Below are 16,255 nucleotides of genomic sequence, written 5' to 3' on the forward strand. Positions count from 1 at the left end.
CCCCCCCCCCCCCCCCCCCCCCCCCCCCCCCCTGAACTGCCCCCCCCCCCCCCGTGATTGTGAAGAAATACTGTCCAGCCTTCATGGAACCTGGCTGGATCTCAGGGACACTCCCTGCGAAGATGGTGACCTGACACTCTTCACTGACAGCAGCAGTTTTATACTTGAAGGACAACACTATGCAGGAGCGGCAGTAGTCACCACCTATAAGGTAATATGGGCCCAGTCCCTGGAGGTGGGAACTTCGGACCGACAGGCGGAGTTGATAGCTCTAACTGAGGCACTCCGAGCCGGGAAGGGTAAGGTCGTCAACATTTACACCGACAGCCGATATGCCTTTGCCACTGTCCATGTACATGGGGTCATATACAGAGAAAGGGGGCTAATAACTTCTGGGGGAAATACTATCAAAATCAAGCAGAAATCTTAGCCCTGTTAGAGGCTATATGGCTCCCCAAACAGCCAGCCGTCATACACTGCGAAGCCCACCAAAAGGGTCAATCCCTCGAAGCCAGAGGCCACAATTCTGCTGATCATACAGCCAAAGAAATTGCCCTAAAACCAGTGGGGACATTTGCCCCCACTCTTGTACTTTTACTGGAACCCCAGCTGCCAAGACAACCTAACTACTCCCTGTCTGATCTTGAAGAGGCCCAAAAACTGGGAGCCGATGTAAACCCAAATGGGTGCTGGCTCAACCAATGGGAAAGCCGTTTTACCAAAGTCTGTGGGGTTTCAGGTTACTTCCCAGCTACATCAGGCCACTCATCTTGGAGCAACTAAATTACTAGAATTACTCCAGACTGGATACAAATTCCATAAAATGAAAGAGATAGTCAACTCCGTGGTGCCACATTGCCCCATATGCATCCAGGTAAATACAAAAAAGATGGACAAAGAGGTTGTCAGAATCCGGTACGGGGGACAGAGTCCAGGAGAACACTGGGAAACAGATTTTACTGAAATTAAACCTGGAAAATATGGATACAGGTATTTACTTGTATTCATAGATACTTACTCTGGTTGGGTCGAGGCATTTCCTACTAAGGCTGAAACTGCCCACATAGTAGTAAAAAAACTCCAAGAGATTATCCCACGATTTGGCTTGCCCCTGTCAATTGGGTCCGACAATGGCCCGGCTTTCACAGCTAAAATCACCCAACTCATCTCCCAAGCCCTAAATGTTTCTTGGAAGCTACATTGTGCCTATAGGCCCCAAAGTTCAGGACAGGTAGAACGGATGAACAGAACTCTCAAAGAAACCTTAACTAAACTCCAGCTAGAAACTGGCGAAAACTGGGTAGAACTCCTTCCCTTTGCCCTCATAAGGGTAAGAAATACCCCTTACCGGTTTAAATGTACACCCTATGAAATCCTGTTTGGAAGACCACCCCCAATTTTACCTAAAAAACCCCTGCCACCAGACCTAACAGGGCTTGACGAACAGGATTTCCTTTGGCAGGTACAACAGATCCACCAAATATCTTCTGACCTCAGAAATAAGTTCCAATTATCTAATAACTCTCCTCTAAGCAGGATGCCAGTCTCTCAGAACTACACCCTTTCAAGCCTGGAGATCTAGTATACGTCAAAAAGATCCCCGCCAGTACTCTTGAGGCCCGATGGACAGGTCCACACCGAGTGATCCTAACCACACCATCCACCCTAAAGGTAACAGGAAAAAGCTCCTGGACACACCGGACCCACGTCAAACCGGTGCCCGCCGAGGCTCAACCTGACCCAGCAACGGACACTTGGACAGTCCAGACATCGGACAACGCTCTAAAGATAAGACTCACTAAGTCCCCCAACCCATGATTCCCAAATTTGTGTTCAGCTCGCTCATTTTGCTGGCCTTTCTGTCAAACCCACCGGCTGACTCGCTGCAACCTTGTAAATGTAAATGTGTCTCCAACTGGGGGGAGGAGGGGCCTCATCTTCCGTTTTCTGCTCATATACATATGCTCAGGTCCAATATTATAATAGCCAAGGAATTAGCTTATGTCAGTCAAAACAGGCGTCAGGACAAAAGTTCTGGGAGGTTATTACAAAAAGGCCCACGGGCGGGGTTAATTGCCCATGGACTTCAGTGGACGTAGGTAAACAGTTCTGCTTAGACCAAATGACCCACTGTGGAATGTCAGATGGGAGAGGGATACAAGATCAGGCCCGCAAAAAACAAACTCAGCAGTGGGTTTATCATGCCCTCCAACCCCAGACCCCAGTTTACAAACCACTGAACCTTTCCTCCAACCTTAAAAACATAGACACAGAAAACCTTGTTCTAAACTTGCTCAACAGCTCATTTCAAGCCTAAAGTCACAGTGCTTACCCCCGGGGCTGCTGGATGTATCTCTGCCAAGAGTTTAACCGTATAATTGCTGCCCCCTTAGTCAACACCTCTGACAGCTCATGGAACTTCACAGCACCCCCAAATGCTGCCACGATATCTGTCCTTACAGGGGTATCTTTATTTTTCCCAGCAGAAATGTGTTGGAACTCTTCCACGGGCACTACTAAGGTGGGACAGGTCCCAGTAGGCAAATGTGCTAATTACACTCAGGCCAAAGGCCAAAGGCCAAAGGTGCCCCGCTATAAATGCTTCCATAATATGTGGTAATCAAATTTATAAATGTTTACCAGCAAATTGGACAGGAATCTGCACCCTCGCACTCCTTTTCCCTAATATAGACATTATACCAGGAGACACAAAGGTGCCCATTCCCCTTATTGGACAAGCATCTGCAAGGCCCAAACGAGCCATCCCACTCGTACCAACATTGGCAGTTCTCGGTGCCGCCTCAGGGACGGCCACGGGAGCAGGAGGAATAGCCACCTCACTGACTGTATATAGAGACTTAACTCAACAAATGATTCAAGACTTCACCCGAGTGGGAGAGTCCATCCTGCTCCTACATTCCCAAATGGATTCATTGGCTAATGTAGGACTTCAGAATAGACGGGGTTTAGACCTCCTAACGGCCGAACAGGGAGGCCTGTGCTTCTTCCTCCAAGAAGAATGTTGCTTTTATGTAAATCAGTCTGGAGTAGTAAAAAACAAAATTAAAGATTTACAAGAACAACTGAGAAAAAGACAAGAGGCCTTAAATCAAGAAACGTGGCCCTTCCTTTCTCTCAAAGGGTGGTTATACCCCTTATTAGCTCCTATCCTTGCTTTAATAATTTTGCTTATGATAGCCCCCTGTGTTATTAACTGTTTAACCAAGTTCATACAAGACCGAATTGCTTCGGTAAAGCTTTTGGTATTAAGGTCTCATTATGACCAGTTAGCAGAGGAAGACGTCCCAGATATCCTACCCTAACCAAAGATTCGGTTATATAATAAAAACCAGTGGAGAATGTTACAAGCAACAGTACTACCATTTTACGTAAACCTCCATTTTGTGTAAACCTGCTGCTTAGGCTGCTTGGGCGGGAAAAGGGCGGGAGGAGGGGAGCTGTGCTAACCGCAGAATTAGCTTATGGACTGCTGGCTTGCTTGCATTGGCTGGAACGGTATCTGCTTTTAAAAACCGAAAGTAAACCGTTTTTCAGGGCTGCATCTTCAATTGGCTGATGCAGTCCCGGCTGCTGAAAATAAACTCTTAAACTTTTCAGGCTGGAGTCGTCCTTGGTGTGATTCTCGCTCAGGTTATAACAATAGCATAATGTCTTGTATACCTTTTGCAGCAACTCTCGTCTTCTCTTAATTATTAATTTTTGGTGGAGCTTTTTCTTTTCCTGCTTTAAGTCATTGTCCAGCTTCTGTTTTGTAGCAAAGACTTCTGTCTGAACCCGCTCCAATAGCATTTCCACTTGTTCTTCATCCAAGTACCCTGCTCTGGATGGAAAAGACAAAATTCAGCTACTGCACTCTCTAAGCTCACCTTTAGGCTGAATGTTGTGGATGAACATTTATCTCCATATTAGTTAGGTTTAAATCAGAAAAATCTTTACCCTCAAGCAGAAGCAGGAGAATGTGTGGCAAAGACATTACTGTAATACTAGCGGAGTAAGGTCAGTGTCATTAGAGACAGGCAGAGAAAACTCAACACCAGGAGGGAAATCACCTGTTAGGGCAGAAATTGGCAAGACAATGTAACATTTGAGGGGATCACTGTGGTCCAGACAGAGTTTTCCAAGAGGAGATGGTGGATTAGGAGTTTCCGGTGTCAGGAATAGAGGATAAAGTCAAAGAGGTAATTAATTTTATGTGTCAACCTGAATGGCCCAGATTAAACATTATTTCTGTGTCTGTGATGGTGTTTATGTTGTTTCCAAATAGACCAGCACTTGAACCGGTGGACTCAGCAAAGCTGGTGGCCCTCCCTAATGTGGGTGGGTATCATCCAAAATGGCAAGGCCCTGAACAGAACAAGAAGGCAGAGGAAGGAGGACTGTGCCCCTTCTTTTCTGCCTCACAGCTTAAGTGGCACATCTCATCTCATCTTCTCCTGCACTAAGGATGGCATTTACACCGTCGGCTCCCCTGGTCCTCAGGCCTTCACACTTGGACTGAATCACACCAACCACTCTCCTGGGTCTCCAGCTCGCAGATGGCAGGTAGTGGGATTTCTCAGCCTCCATAATCTCATGAACCAATTCCTATAATAAATCTGCTTATATATATCTTATTGGTTCTGTGTCTCTCGAGAACCCTCACTAGTACACCCTGCTACCAACATCACCACTATTATTCCTGGTCTGTCTGCATTCCTGGGTTGGGTCCCCAGTTTAGCACAAGTTAGACCCTCCATGGAGGGCTTCTTGAAGGAATGCATAGGTAAAGGAATAAATAGTAGACTCATGCTTTAGAAATATAAGTCTGTGCCGGCCTTTTAAGATAGAGTTTAAAAGTAAAAAGTAAGGCATCCTTCCCTGGTAAGTGCTCACAGTAGTACTACCAGCCATGGGGTCCTTCAAGTCAAGGCAAGGACTGTTTCTTTTGCTTGAGTGCAAATTAATCAGGAATGTCAAGAAAACTGTGCTGATAAATTCATTACAATACTTAGGTGGGGAGCGCTCGCGTAATTTGCACCTTACAGAATTCTCATTAAACAGAGCAGGAGAGCTGCAAAGTCCTAATAAAATTACCTAAGTCACAGAACCAATTCGTAAAGCTACGGATTGTTGTAAGAAAGCCAACTTTATAGTCATGTCCCAGAGCTCCTTGCAACCTAAACAGAATAACTTTCACTGTTTAGGATTAAGGCGTCTCAGAGAACGGCTGAAAAGGAGGACCACAGAGAGGCGAGGACTGCACTTAGGAGAACCCTGCACCACCACTACCTACCCGACTGCACGGTACCCCGGGCGCTGCTGAGAAAAAACATTCGGAAGCCAAGACAAGCATCTCTGTATTTATGCTTAATGCCAAAGGTGAATGTAGAGCCCAAAGAGAAGTGACAGGGTCATGTGTCCCCATCATTGATTTCTCCAGAAAATGTTGGGGATTTGTTTCAACATAATCCAGAGTGGGATGTGCGGCTCTGTCAAACTGGTCCACAAGTTAACTCCTGCTGAAGCTGAATCATGGGCACAAGGCGCTCATTATATACTATTGTCTCAACCGTCGGGTATGCTTTTAAAATTCTACAATGCAAAGGATTTTTACAACTAGAGAATTCTTCTTCAGAAATAAGTAAGAAGCCACCAGTGCAGAGGATGGATGAACAGAAGTAGATGGTCTCCAGTGAGCAATGCTTGGGCCCCTGGTTCGTGGGCATCGCAGGGCCAGGTCCGGTCTTACCTCTCATGCTTCTGGATGAGGTGCGTCAGCTGCGCCGCGGCTGTGCTCAGGAGGCTTTGCCCACGTGTCTCTGACGACTGTAGGTTCTGGACCAGGTACTCCCTGTGGCCAAATCTTTTACTTAGATGATACCTTTTGCTAGCCTGGAAAAAGTCCATTAATTCTTCTACATCCTCCTGTTTTAAAAAAAATTGAGACAATATGCCTAATGAAAATTCAGGAAAACATCTTTCTAAACATGCAAAACATTCAAACTATTACTTTTCCATTCAGAAGAAAATATGCAGAAAAAGAAGCACAGGGATTAACAACTTCAACCTCCCTACCTGTAAGAGGCTTATAGGAAAATTACACAAGAACAAGAAATGAGGACTTTGAAAGTGCGTTCTAGACCCAGAGGGTAAAGGGTTATCAGAGCAATGTACTGCCCTGAGAAAGGAAGCTAAAGTTCACCCACTTGGTCACTCATCTGTCACCCATGCACATACTCCCACCTGCGGGGTTCCCCAGAGCTCCAAGCGCCAGGCCAGGTGCTGAAATTCATGGATAAATCAGCCGTTGCCCCAACCCCCAGGAGCTCTCACACTCACAAGGACAGAAGACTGGCACAGGGATAAGGAGCAGCAAGACATTTCCCTAAGTCTGCAAAATGATCAAAACCCAGCCAGACACCGAGAGTAATAAGACACCTTGCACTGGGTGTCCTCTCTGGGCCTACAGCACTGAGCGAAGAGTATTTCATGCCTAAGTACTACTATTTCTCACTTCCCAGATGAGGAAACTAAGTCTACTTCACACAGCCGGTAAGTGGTTGAGCAGGGATTTGACGTCAGCAATCTAATTGCAGGACCTGTGCTCTGACACCACAAGAGGATGCCTCCAAAAATTCAGCTTGAACCAGTAGCACAGTAATTAGACCAGCCGTAATCAGACCAGTAGCACCAGTAGTATTAGCCCATGGACTACAGTTGTTGTCTTTTCTCTGTCTACGGAAATATTGTCTGTACAATGCGTTACCAAAAGGATCTTTGCTAAGCAAGAGTCATATGACACCGTGGACATTCTCCATTCCATATAAAAGCCGTAACATCTCCAGGTCTCCACACTGGAGAATCAGCACTGTCCAAACAGTGGAAAGCTGAATGGTCAGTCAGATGTGGCTTTATACCAGCTTTTCCCGGCACCAGAATCAAGATAATAGGAATATTGCGGCAATATTTCTATTTTCCACGGAACAGGATCCATGTGCATTGGTTGATGTGAGCCATTGAGTCAGGAAATTTGGAGTTGGCATCCTTCAATACTCTAATAGCTCTGGACAAAAAAGTTTGAACCGCAGTACTATTCCCACCCGTGGTAGCTACTTCTTTTAGCACATTACGATAACATGCGTTCTTTATAACCGGAATGCTCTGGCTTTAAGACCCAGCTGTTACCCATCTGAGGAGTGAAATGACAACAAAGTCTGTTAATATCTAAATGATGTCATGGAGCCAAATACCTAACTACGCATGTGATAGAATTCCAACTTCCTCTGCCTCACTGAAGTCACAGTGGAAAAAACCTAGATCGAAATGGAGAGGCCAGCTTGTGCACTTTGTGTCTTGGGTGCCCTCCAAGAATGTCCCTCTCTTTTTGAAAGGGCCATATTGATTTCTTCGTCTCCTCCTGGGATGGCCCTGCCCTGTTTTGGCCCTCACTCACTCAACCTGTGCCAGCAGCAGGAATCTGGCCCTGGCTGCATCGCCCCGGGGGATGGGCAGGGCCACCCTGGTCTGTCTTTGTCCATGGCTAGGTGAGTGCTGAGCCTACGGTCTCATCTTCGAGCACCTGCTCCCGCACACAGGCATGGACGTGCACACCTGCCCCTCGTTTCATCTTTCACCACGGCTTTGACAATGGCAGTAATGGAAGCCAGTCACATGCCTTGATTGATTCACCCTGGATGGACACAGTTCATTCTGCTGTGGCTGGAACCTGCACTTCCGGTGCACGCAGGGAACTGCAGAAAGGAAAATTAACCAGCAGGCCAACCTCTGGGATGACTCTCACAAAGATAAAATTGAAAAAGCAGAGCAACTGCTCCATCAGAAAAACACACTGCTCAAGAACCACGGGTTTACATTTACGAAATGAAAGCGACAGTGGACCGGGGAGCAAGTTATATCTTTAACCCTTATGCGCCTGAGGATGCCAAATGATGCCTACATCCTGCAAGCATCACCCAGAGGTGCCCCTGTTGCTTTATAAACAGAGATTGGCTCATAAACTGGAAGAGGCAGGCTGTCTAACAAACATCTGCATTTCTCAAATATTCTATTCCCACTCAAAACACAAAATCCCAAAAAGTAAATTAAGAATTTGTTTGTAATTACCATTACCATCACCTGGAGCACACTATCGGCACCAGTGAAAACTCTACAGCCAACCAAGTACACTCGTGCAAGCCAGTGATTTCACGGTGTGTGTATGTGCATATACATTAATACATATTACACACATGCACACATATATGCATATATAGTTGTTTTTAAACTACTCTATGTATTTAACATATATTGTGCCAAACACAAACTTCCCATGAATCAGCTCATTAAATCTGCATTGCACTCCTGTGAGTGAGCATACTCTATTACACCCATTTTACAGGTGAGAAGAGTGAGGCTCAGAGAAGTTAGGTAACTTGCTTAAGTTGCTGATGGGTGGTGGAACTGGAAATCAAATCCAGGTCAGCCTGAGTTCAAGGCTGGTGCTCCAAGCCACCATGTGCCCAGCTTACCAGAAACTCACCCACATCAGGAGGAAGAAGGAAGAGAAAGTTAGCTCACCGGTAGGCAGCACAAAAGGAGAGATGGCTCGCTCTTAACTTTGGGAGAGGAGAAATTTACTGAGACAGTTCAAGAAAATTACTCTTCCGTCATAGTAAGTCTGATTGGAGGTATTACCTGTATTCTAGAGTAATTTTGCAGCAGCATTTTAGCTGCCTCTGGCTTCAGTTCCCCTTTGAAAATAGCACTTTTTATCTGTGTAAAAAAGATATTATGTAGTTCGTTTCTCTGGAAAACAGCCAGCTGCCGGCGAGCCTTGGCAAAGTCTTCCTCTTGTTGCAAAGCAAGAGTCCTCCTCAACTGCTCCTGCTCCAGGCTGTGGAGGGTCCGCAGAAGGTTGTTGCACTCTGCAGCAGACTGTGGAGAGAAGAGGCAGTGTGTGAGAGCGTGACATGCTGAAGACGCACATGTGCACACACACACACAATGTGCACACACATGCGCACACATGTGCATGCGTAAAATGCGTGCACATGTGCACACAATGTGCATATGGATACACATGCACACATGCAATGTGTGTGCACATGTACACACATTCACAAGGGACAAATACATGCATGCACACACACAGTACATACACAAGTAGCACACGATGCCCGCTCATATGCACACAGATGCACAAAGGCACACACACTCACATGGAACACATACGTGTGTGCGTGCATACAAACACACAGTCCCATGCTGACAATGATGAGGCTACTAAGCCCTAAAAAATGCTGCTCCAACCTGTCCTCCCGTTATCTTATTTCAAAGCAGAAAATTCACTAGAGTGGAAATCTGCAAATCGAACTGCTTGAATATCAAATATTCCTTGTAGGTGAAGGACCCACAAATATCAAACTGCCTGCAAAAAATGGAAATCTCTTAAACATCAATAGATAGTGCTGTTAGGCTCACAAGATTATTTCCATCATTTTCCGTTCTCAACTTAGTTGATAAGAAAAGTACCAGCAATCAGGCCAAGTTGAGATATTTTGGGTAAAAAGAGCAGCAAGAGAGGTGCTAAGAACTGGCTCCTGGATTCCTGCATATGATGTGGTCCCATGTAGGGAATGAAGGAGACACAGCTGTCCTGAGCTCCTGGCACTTCCGCACCCCCTTATCTCAATGAGACTCATGCCCTGGGGCAAGCTGGTCTTAACTCCCCGTGGGTAGGCAGGATTGCAGATGGCCCCAAGATTCCCAGCCCCCACCCCCAGGTGTATATGTCAAGTATATTCCCTCCTTCTGAGCGTGAGCATAAATTTGATTATAATGGGATAGTCACTCCATTATATGGCAAAGGTGAAAGTGTCTTGATGATGTAATTGAGGTCCCAAATCAGTGGACTCCGACTTAATCAGAAGAGAGATCATCCTGGGTGGGCCTGACTTCATCAGGTGAGTGTCCTTCAAAGAGGGACTGGGTCCTTCTGAGACAGAGACCCTCTCCTGCTGGCCGTGAAGAAGCAAACAGCCGTGCTATAAACTATCTATACATAAACTGTCTACAGAGAAGAGAAGCTTCTAGGAGATGAAGACCTTGGTCCTTCACCCACAAGAAAATGAATTCTGCCTACAGCTTGAATGAGCTTGGACCAGGACCAGATGATCCAGAGAACGCAGCTCAGCTGGGACTGTGCCTGCAAGCGTGAGACGCCTCGAGTGGAGGACCCAGCAAAGCCACGCCCAGCCTCCTAACACGCGGGTGTTGTTTGAAGTCGCTCAACGTGGGTGGTTCGTTACGCTGCAATAGAAAACAAACACCCTCCACTTTACAGGGGAAGAAACAGGCTCAGAGAAGCTCAGGGCCTTTCACAAATTCTCACCAGTGCTCAGGAGGGGAGGGAAGGCGTCGAAAGCACATCTTCAAGCTCCAAGTTCTGAAACCACACAGGCGGTGGACAGTGCAGCGTGGCGGTGGAGCAAAGGAGGGAAGGAGTATATGTGTGGGACGCAGGGTCACAGTTGTCAGCTATCCCAAAAAGTCCACAGGGACCCAGCTGTGGGGCTGTGCCATGGCTGGGCTGGGCAGAGGCCCTTCCTTCCAAAGGCCGAAGGAGCTGTGACACAGGGGTGAGGCCGCAGCTCCTGCAGGCTAAACAACATAGCATATTCTACACCACCTGAATTCTCTGTCCTCAGTCAACCAGCTCCCCAATTTCCAAGTCACACCCCTGCTCAGCTCCACTTCCAATCACTCACAAAGCCCACGAAGGTGATTTGCGATTGCTATCTCTTTGTACCTTTCCAGCTTCTTTTACTTATTTTTTAATTTGTTCAGAAACTGGGCCGGAAAGAGAAGCATTCTTTACTGAGGGTGTCTCAAAGAAGTCCAACTGCCAACCCAGGACAGCCCCTGCCTCGAGGCGCTCCCAGCAAAGCCCAGTGGAGGAGAGCAGCAGCCACCTGCGTGCGCCCTCCCACCACACTGCCAGGATCCATCTCAATAGGAACGGTTTGCCTTGGTCACCAAATAAAAACTTGGGTTTTTTAAAAAAGCTGATCTTACAAAAAAAGGATTGGATTAGGCTTTCTGAGTCACTTTATTGCAGAGAAATTGTTCTCACAGCAGACTTGACCTACATCAAAGGGTGCCACCCACCCACAGACATGAGGACCTCAGGACCTGACTCTGGCCCTGGGGGGACATCCTGCTATGAGTGAGTCGCTGGTGCCCAGTTAGGTCAGTTCATCCATCAAAGTGACCTTTTTTGACAGCGTAGAATTTGACAAGCCCCAAACCTCAATTTATTTTAATTAATAGAGATGAAATATGGGGTAAAATCCATTTAGCTTCTCACAGCCAAGGCAAAACACACACACACACACACACACACACACACACACACACACAAATCCTAAAATAAAATGTTCTGTCCTTGTTTAGAATTATATTTCTGCTGGAGAATAAGGCACGAAGCAATGATGTACAGTCATGTGCTACATAACAAAGGTTCGGTCAATGGTGGACTGCGTATATGACGGTGGTCCCATAAGATTATAATGCAGCTGAAAAATTCCTATCGCCTAGTGATGCCATAGCCATCGTAACGTCGTAGCACAGTGCATTACTCATGCAGGAGCAGTAGGCTGTACCATATAGCCTAGGTGTGCAGTAGGCTACGCCATCTAGGTTCGTGTAAGTGCGCTCTGTGGTGTTTGCACGATGAAGTCGCCTAATGATGTATTTCTCGGAACGTATTCCCATCATTACAAGATGCAGGAGGTACTTGTGTCAGAGTGAAACACTCCCTAAAATGAATTTGGACAGGACCCCAGTGCCCACTTCCACATACACTGCTCTCCCAAGGGGAACTCAGAGCCTTCCAGAAATGCGTTCAACCCCTGACCAGTTTGAACTCCTGTGGCACAGGTGAGAAGACTAAGTCCTAAAGCAGGAGACGCACACCCGAGGCCTGCCAAGCAGGGGAGGTCATGTACGGAAATGAGTGAGAAGGCCTGACGTGAGAGGCACTAGGGAGCAGTGAGGACTGGGGTGGAGTGAGAGAGCAAGCCCTGCCCACAGGGGCAGCCCCTACTCAGCCCACCAAAGGGCTCTGCAGGAACATGGATGCAACACGGCCAGATCTTCCCACTCTGCAATAGAAACTGGAATCTGGATTTTTTAATGTAAAATTTTATATTTTAAATAGTGGCAACAAATGTGCATTTTTGAAGGTATATTAAATAATGATCACTCATCCACAACTCTCTATTGGACTTTTCAGGAAAATAAGGCATGTTTATCCTATGGCTCTGAGTCCCTAGGAGAGCAACTCGTCCCATGGAGGGAGTAGGGGGCATGGACCTCAGGGAAAGGCCCCTAAACTCCAGTCTGAGCAGCACAGGCCTTCGTCAGGCTGTTCTGGAGCAACTGCTACACATAATGGTGATGCTGCACCATCAAAAACATGAAATCATCCTCCGGAAATTATGACTGTACTCAATTATACTCCCTGTATTCAATTTAGCAAGACAAGCAAATTGTAAAAGTATTTTATAAAAATAAATCCATCAGAGACGGTTAAAATATAAAAATTCTTGCATGTAAGAGATCTTTTACTTTAAGACACTCACGAGGGAGTCAGGATGCCTCAGGTAGCCCAGGGCAGGACAGGTGCTCAGCCTCCTCTTCCATAAGTAGCTGGGCAGTACCTGGGCATAGAACAGAGGCCCTAGACAGAAGATACCACCCTAAATGCCAGTGGCTGGTTACAGGTTCGTGACTACTTTCCCTCTGGGCCTCAGTTTTCCCATCTCCAAGTGGAAATATTTCACATTCTCCAACTGGTCTATGTCCTAGGCTTCTTTAAAGATGACATTAAATTATGAATCCTAGTAAACACCTGCACAGGGCTGACACCGTGCCAAGCAGTGGCTGAAGTTCTATACAAGCATTGACTCTGTGATTCTCACAACAGCCCTCTGGGACAGGCATCCTTATTATCTCCATTCTAAGGATGGGAAAACGAGACCCAGGGAGACTGAGCCATGTGCCTTCTGGAAGGACAGAGAGAGGATCTAAACCCAAGCAACCTGCCTTAGTCTACATCCCTCACAACTCTCCCTAGGGCCTCTCAATGGAGAAATGCGTAAGGAATCACATAGGCGTTTAAATACGAGCAGACTTCATCTCTATACTAATTACTGGAATTCCTAAACTCTACTCAAAAAAACCTGATACTGCTCATTTTGCTTTTTTTTTTTTTTTTTTTTAACAACTCTTGGTGAAATAATATATCCCAAATATTTCCATGTGTTTTATTTAAAGATAACACATGGCAGATAATTATAAAGTGGTTTTCTAAGATGGAGTGGCTTGCACACACTGGAGTGGCTTGCACAGACTGGCTTGCACAGCTGGAAAAGTTCTATTAACTTTTCCAGCTCAGATGCTATTTTTGGAAGCAGACTGGCTCAAATAAAGCTGCCTGTCTCCGAACAGAGTGACCTATGGGATTTAGAGCAATGGTGCCCACTCACTGCATGCCAGCAGGTGTGAGGGGTGAGGTTGGGAGAGAAGCTTCAGACAAGCCCCAGAGAAGGCAGGTTTAGGAAGCCCCAGAGAGGCAGAAGGTGCATCAGCTGGAAGCAAATCACAGCCCCAACATCCGTCTTCTCTGCCCCTGCATAAAAATGCATTGCCCCAGGCAGTCTTTTGGGAGCAAAAGCATTAGGGACATTACAGATGCCCAACAGGATGGGTTCATGTGGTATGCACAGCAAGGGGATATGACAGGCCACTGCAGGAGGGCGGCAGTGTTTCTCAATGGTTAGGGGCACACTGCCTGGTGTGAGTCTCGGCTCCACCTCCAGGTCCTGAGGCAGGTAAACTTCTCCGCATCTCAGTTTTCCTACCTGTTAAAGTGGGATGGTATCCACCCCTACCTCACTGAGCTGGTGTGGTCATTTAATGAGAAGGTGCACGTGAGGTCCTCAGAACAATGCCCAGCACCCCATGCATCCTAACTAAGTGGGAGTTACTGTTACATGTTGTATTTTTCAACAGTATTCAATAAAATCAAAAGATTTTTATGTAACATATACAATATATGAACTGCATAAACATGACATTGTAAGAAAAATGTGCAAAAGGCTAGTTCCAAATCTAGAGATAGGAGTGGAGGCCACCTCAGCCATCCCTGTGTATCCAAGAGCAGGCATACAGTAGGAACTCAATAAATGGACCAAATGAATGATCCTTTGTTGCTGAGTGGAAGGATGAATTTCACTTTTTTTTTTTCCAGGGTTTTCTTTTTGGGCTTTGGAGCTGGAATCAGCAAACTTTCCTATAAAGGGCCAGTTAAATATTTTAGACTCTGCAGGCCCCATAAGGTCTCTGCCACATATTCTGCTTTGATTTTGTTTGTTTATTTGTTACAACTCTTTTAAAATGTAAAAATCGTTCTCCAAAAACAGCTGGGAAGGTTCAGGTTCCTGGGTACTAGTTTGCTAACTGACCGCCATTTTTGAGGATTCCCAGGTCTACCTCGTTGAGCATGTATTATTTTTACAGAAAAAAAAAAACTATAATAAGCTTAGAAAAAAAGGAAAAGAGAGATAATGAGATGGTTAAGGGCTGTCACTTAACAGTGTGTTCAGCACATTCTTCTTAAGTGCCAGCTCAAGGACACGCGGTGTTGACTGGCACAGTCGTAGATGGAGCACCAAAGAGCGGGGGCAGCCAGGGAGGCTGGAGAGAGCTGAATGACACCCCCTTCCTAAACAGATATAAAAGGTTCTAACCCAAGATCCTGAATGTGACCTTATTTGGAATAAGGGTCTTTGCAGATGTAATTAAGTCAAGAATCTTATGAGGTCATCCTGGGTTAAATTGGGTGGGTCCTAAATCCTTTAACTGTCCTTTAAATTTCTGATGCAAGCCACCAAGTTGGTGATAATTCGTTACAGCAGCCACAGGAAACTAATCCAGGAGCCAAACAGTACACAAGCCACACCTTAAAACAAGATGCATGTTCAGGCCAGGGAGACAGTGAGAATCTCATTTCTTTACTGCCCAGCCCACGTCTGGCCACAGGTGGCCATCTGTGAGCCATGAGCCATCAACCGAAGAGCTATTTATGCACTTCCAGGAGAATTCTGTGGACATGACAGTCTGGGGAATGGAAGTTGAGGTCAGGAGCTTGTTTTTTTTTTTTTTTTTTGTCTTTTTTCCGTGTCCGGCAACGGATCGCAACCCTCAGTGTCGCCCCCGTACCGGACTGGGACCGGCAATGGGATCGCAACCCTCGGTGTCGCCCCGGTGCCTCGCTCAGCCAGTGAGCGGGAACCGGTCCGTATGTGGGATCCGAACCCTCGGTGGGAGCGCCGCCGCGCTTCTCAAGCAGCGCACTGTAGCAGTGCGCCACCGGGCCGGCCCCAGGAGCTTGTTCTTAAGTGGTTGTTAGATGTGCCTAGGATAGCAGATGTTCAGAGTGGGATACGTATGCTCCAGTCACAAGCCAGCTCTTCCACAGCGGAAGACCAAAGTCAGGCTTAGTGTGATACATTCAGGAAAAACTCTGTTCTTTCCAAGACAGCAACTGACACATCTTCTGGAAAAATAAGGGCTGATCTCTGACCAACAGTCCTGCCCTGGGAAGGCTGAATGATCAGAACTCTCAGATCTAAGCACTGTGCACAAGAGCCTTTGCAGGCCATGCTAGGGCGGCTGCTTCTCCTACATTCTCTCCCAGCCACACTGAGAGGCCATTAGACTTAGAGATGCTGACCAAGGCCTTCAGCAGTTGAGGTGGAATGTACTAGACTGTGAGTCCAGGTCTGTCTGACTCCAGAGCCTGTGCTGGAGAGAACCGTGATCTAGCAGACCGTAGTCTGGAGAGAGGCGCACACACTCTGGCATCACAAGCTTCCATAAACCGTGCCCTCTGTGGACACATTCTTCCATGAATGAAGCCTTTCTACTCTCCCCTGACCTCCCAGGGCACCATGAACATATCTCTATTATAACATGGCTGGACGATGTCTCAGTTTTTATATGTGAGGACCTTCATTAGACTACAAACTTCTTGAATGCAAGAACCATGTCTCATTTTTCTCTGTACCTTCCCTGCCCAGACCATGACTGAGAGACAGTAGGTGATCAATAAATGCTTGCTAAATTAACTCTGAATGTGTACGTGGATGGGTGGATAGGTAGGTGGGTGGGTGGGTGGGTGCGTGAGTGGGTG

The 16,255-nt window shown here is 46.6% G+C and overlaps 1 protein-coding gene across 1 annotated transcript in view; it reads right to left on the reverse strand.

Moving 5' to 3' along the window:
- The window catches only part of EVC2 (Ellis van Creveld syndrome 2), a 143,046-nt gene that overhangs the window by 63,827 nt on the left and 62,964 nt on the right, over nucleotides 1–16,255 (reverse strand). The window contains exons 10-12 of the mRNA XM_008566319.1: nucleotides 8,695–8,934; nucleotides 5,750–5,925; nucleotides 3,682–3,841 (exon numbers count right to left, since the gene is read on the reverse strand). Coding sequence (XP_008564541.1) covers nucleotides 3,682–3,841; nucleotides 5,750–5,925; nucleotides 8,695–8,934 — 576 coding nt within the window. The remainder of the gene's footprint in view (nucleotides 1–3,681; nucleotides 3,842–5,749; nucleotides 5,926–8,694; nucleotides 8,935–16,255) is intronic.

Source organism: Galeopterus variegatus, unplaced genomic scaffold, assembly GCF_000696425.1.
Source record: "Galeopterus variegatus unplaced genomic scaffold, G_variegatus-3.0.2 Scaffold234, whole genome shotgun sequence".
Classification (NCBI taxonomy): Eukaryota; Metazoa; Chordata; class Mammalia; order Dermoptera; family Cynocephalidae; genus Galeopterus; species Galeopterus variegatus.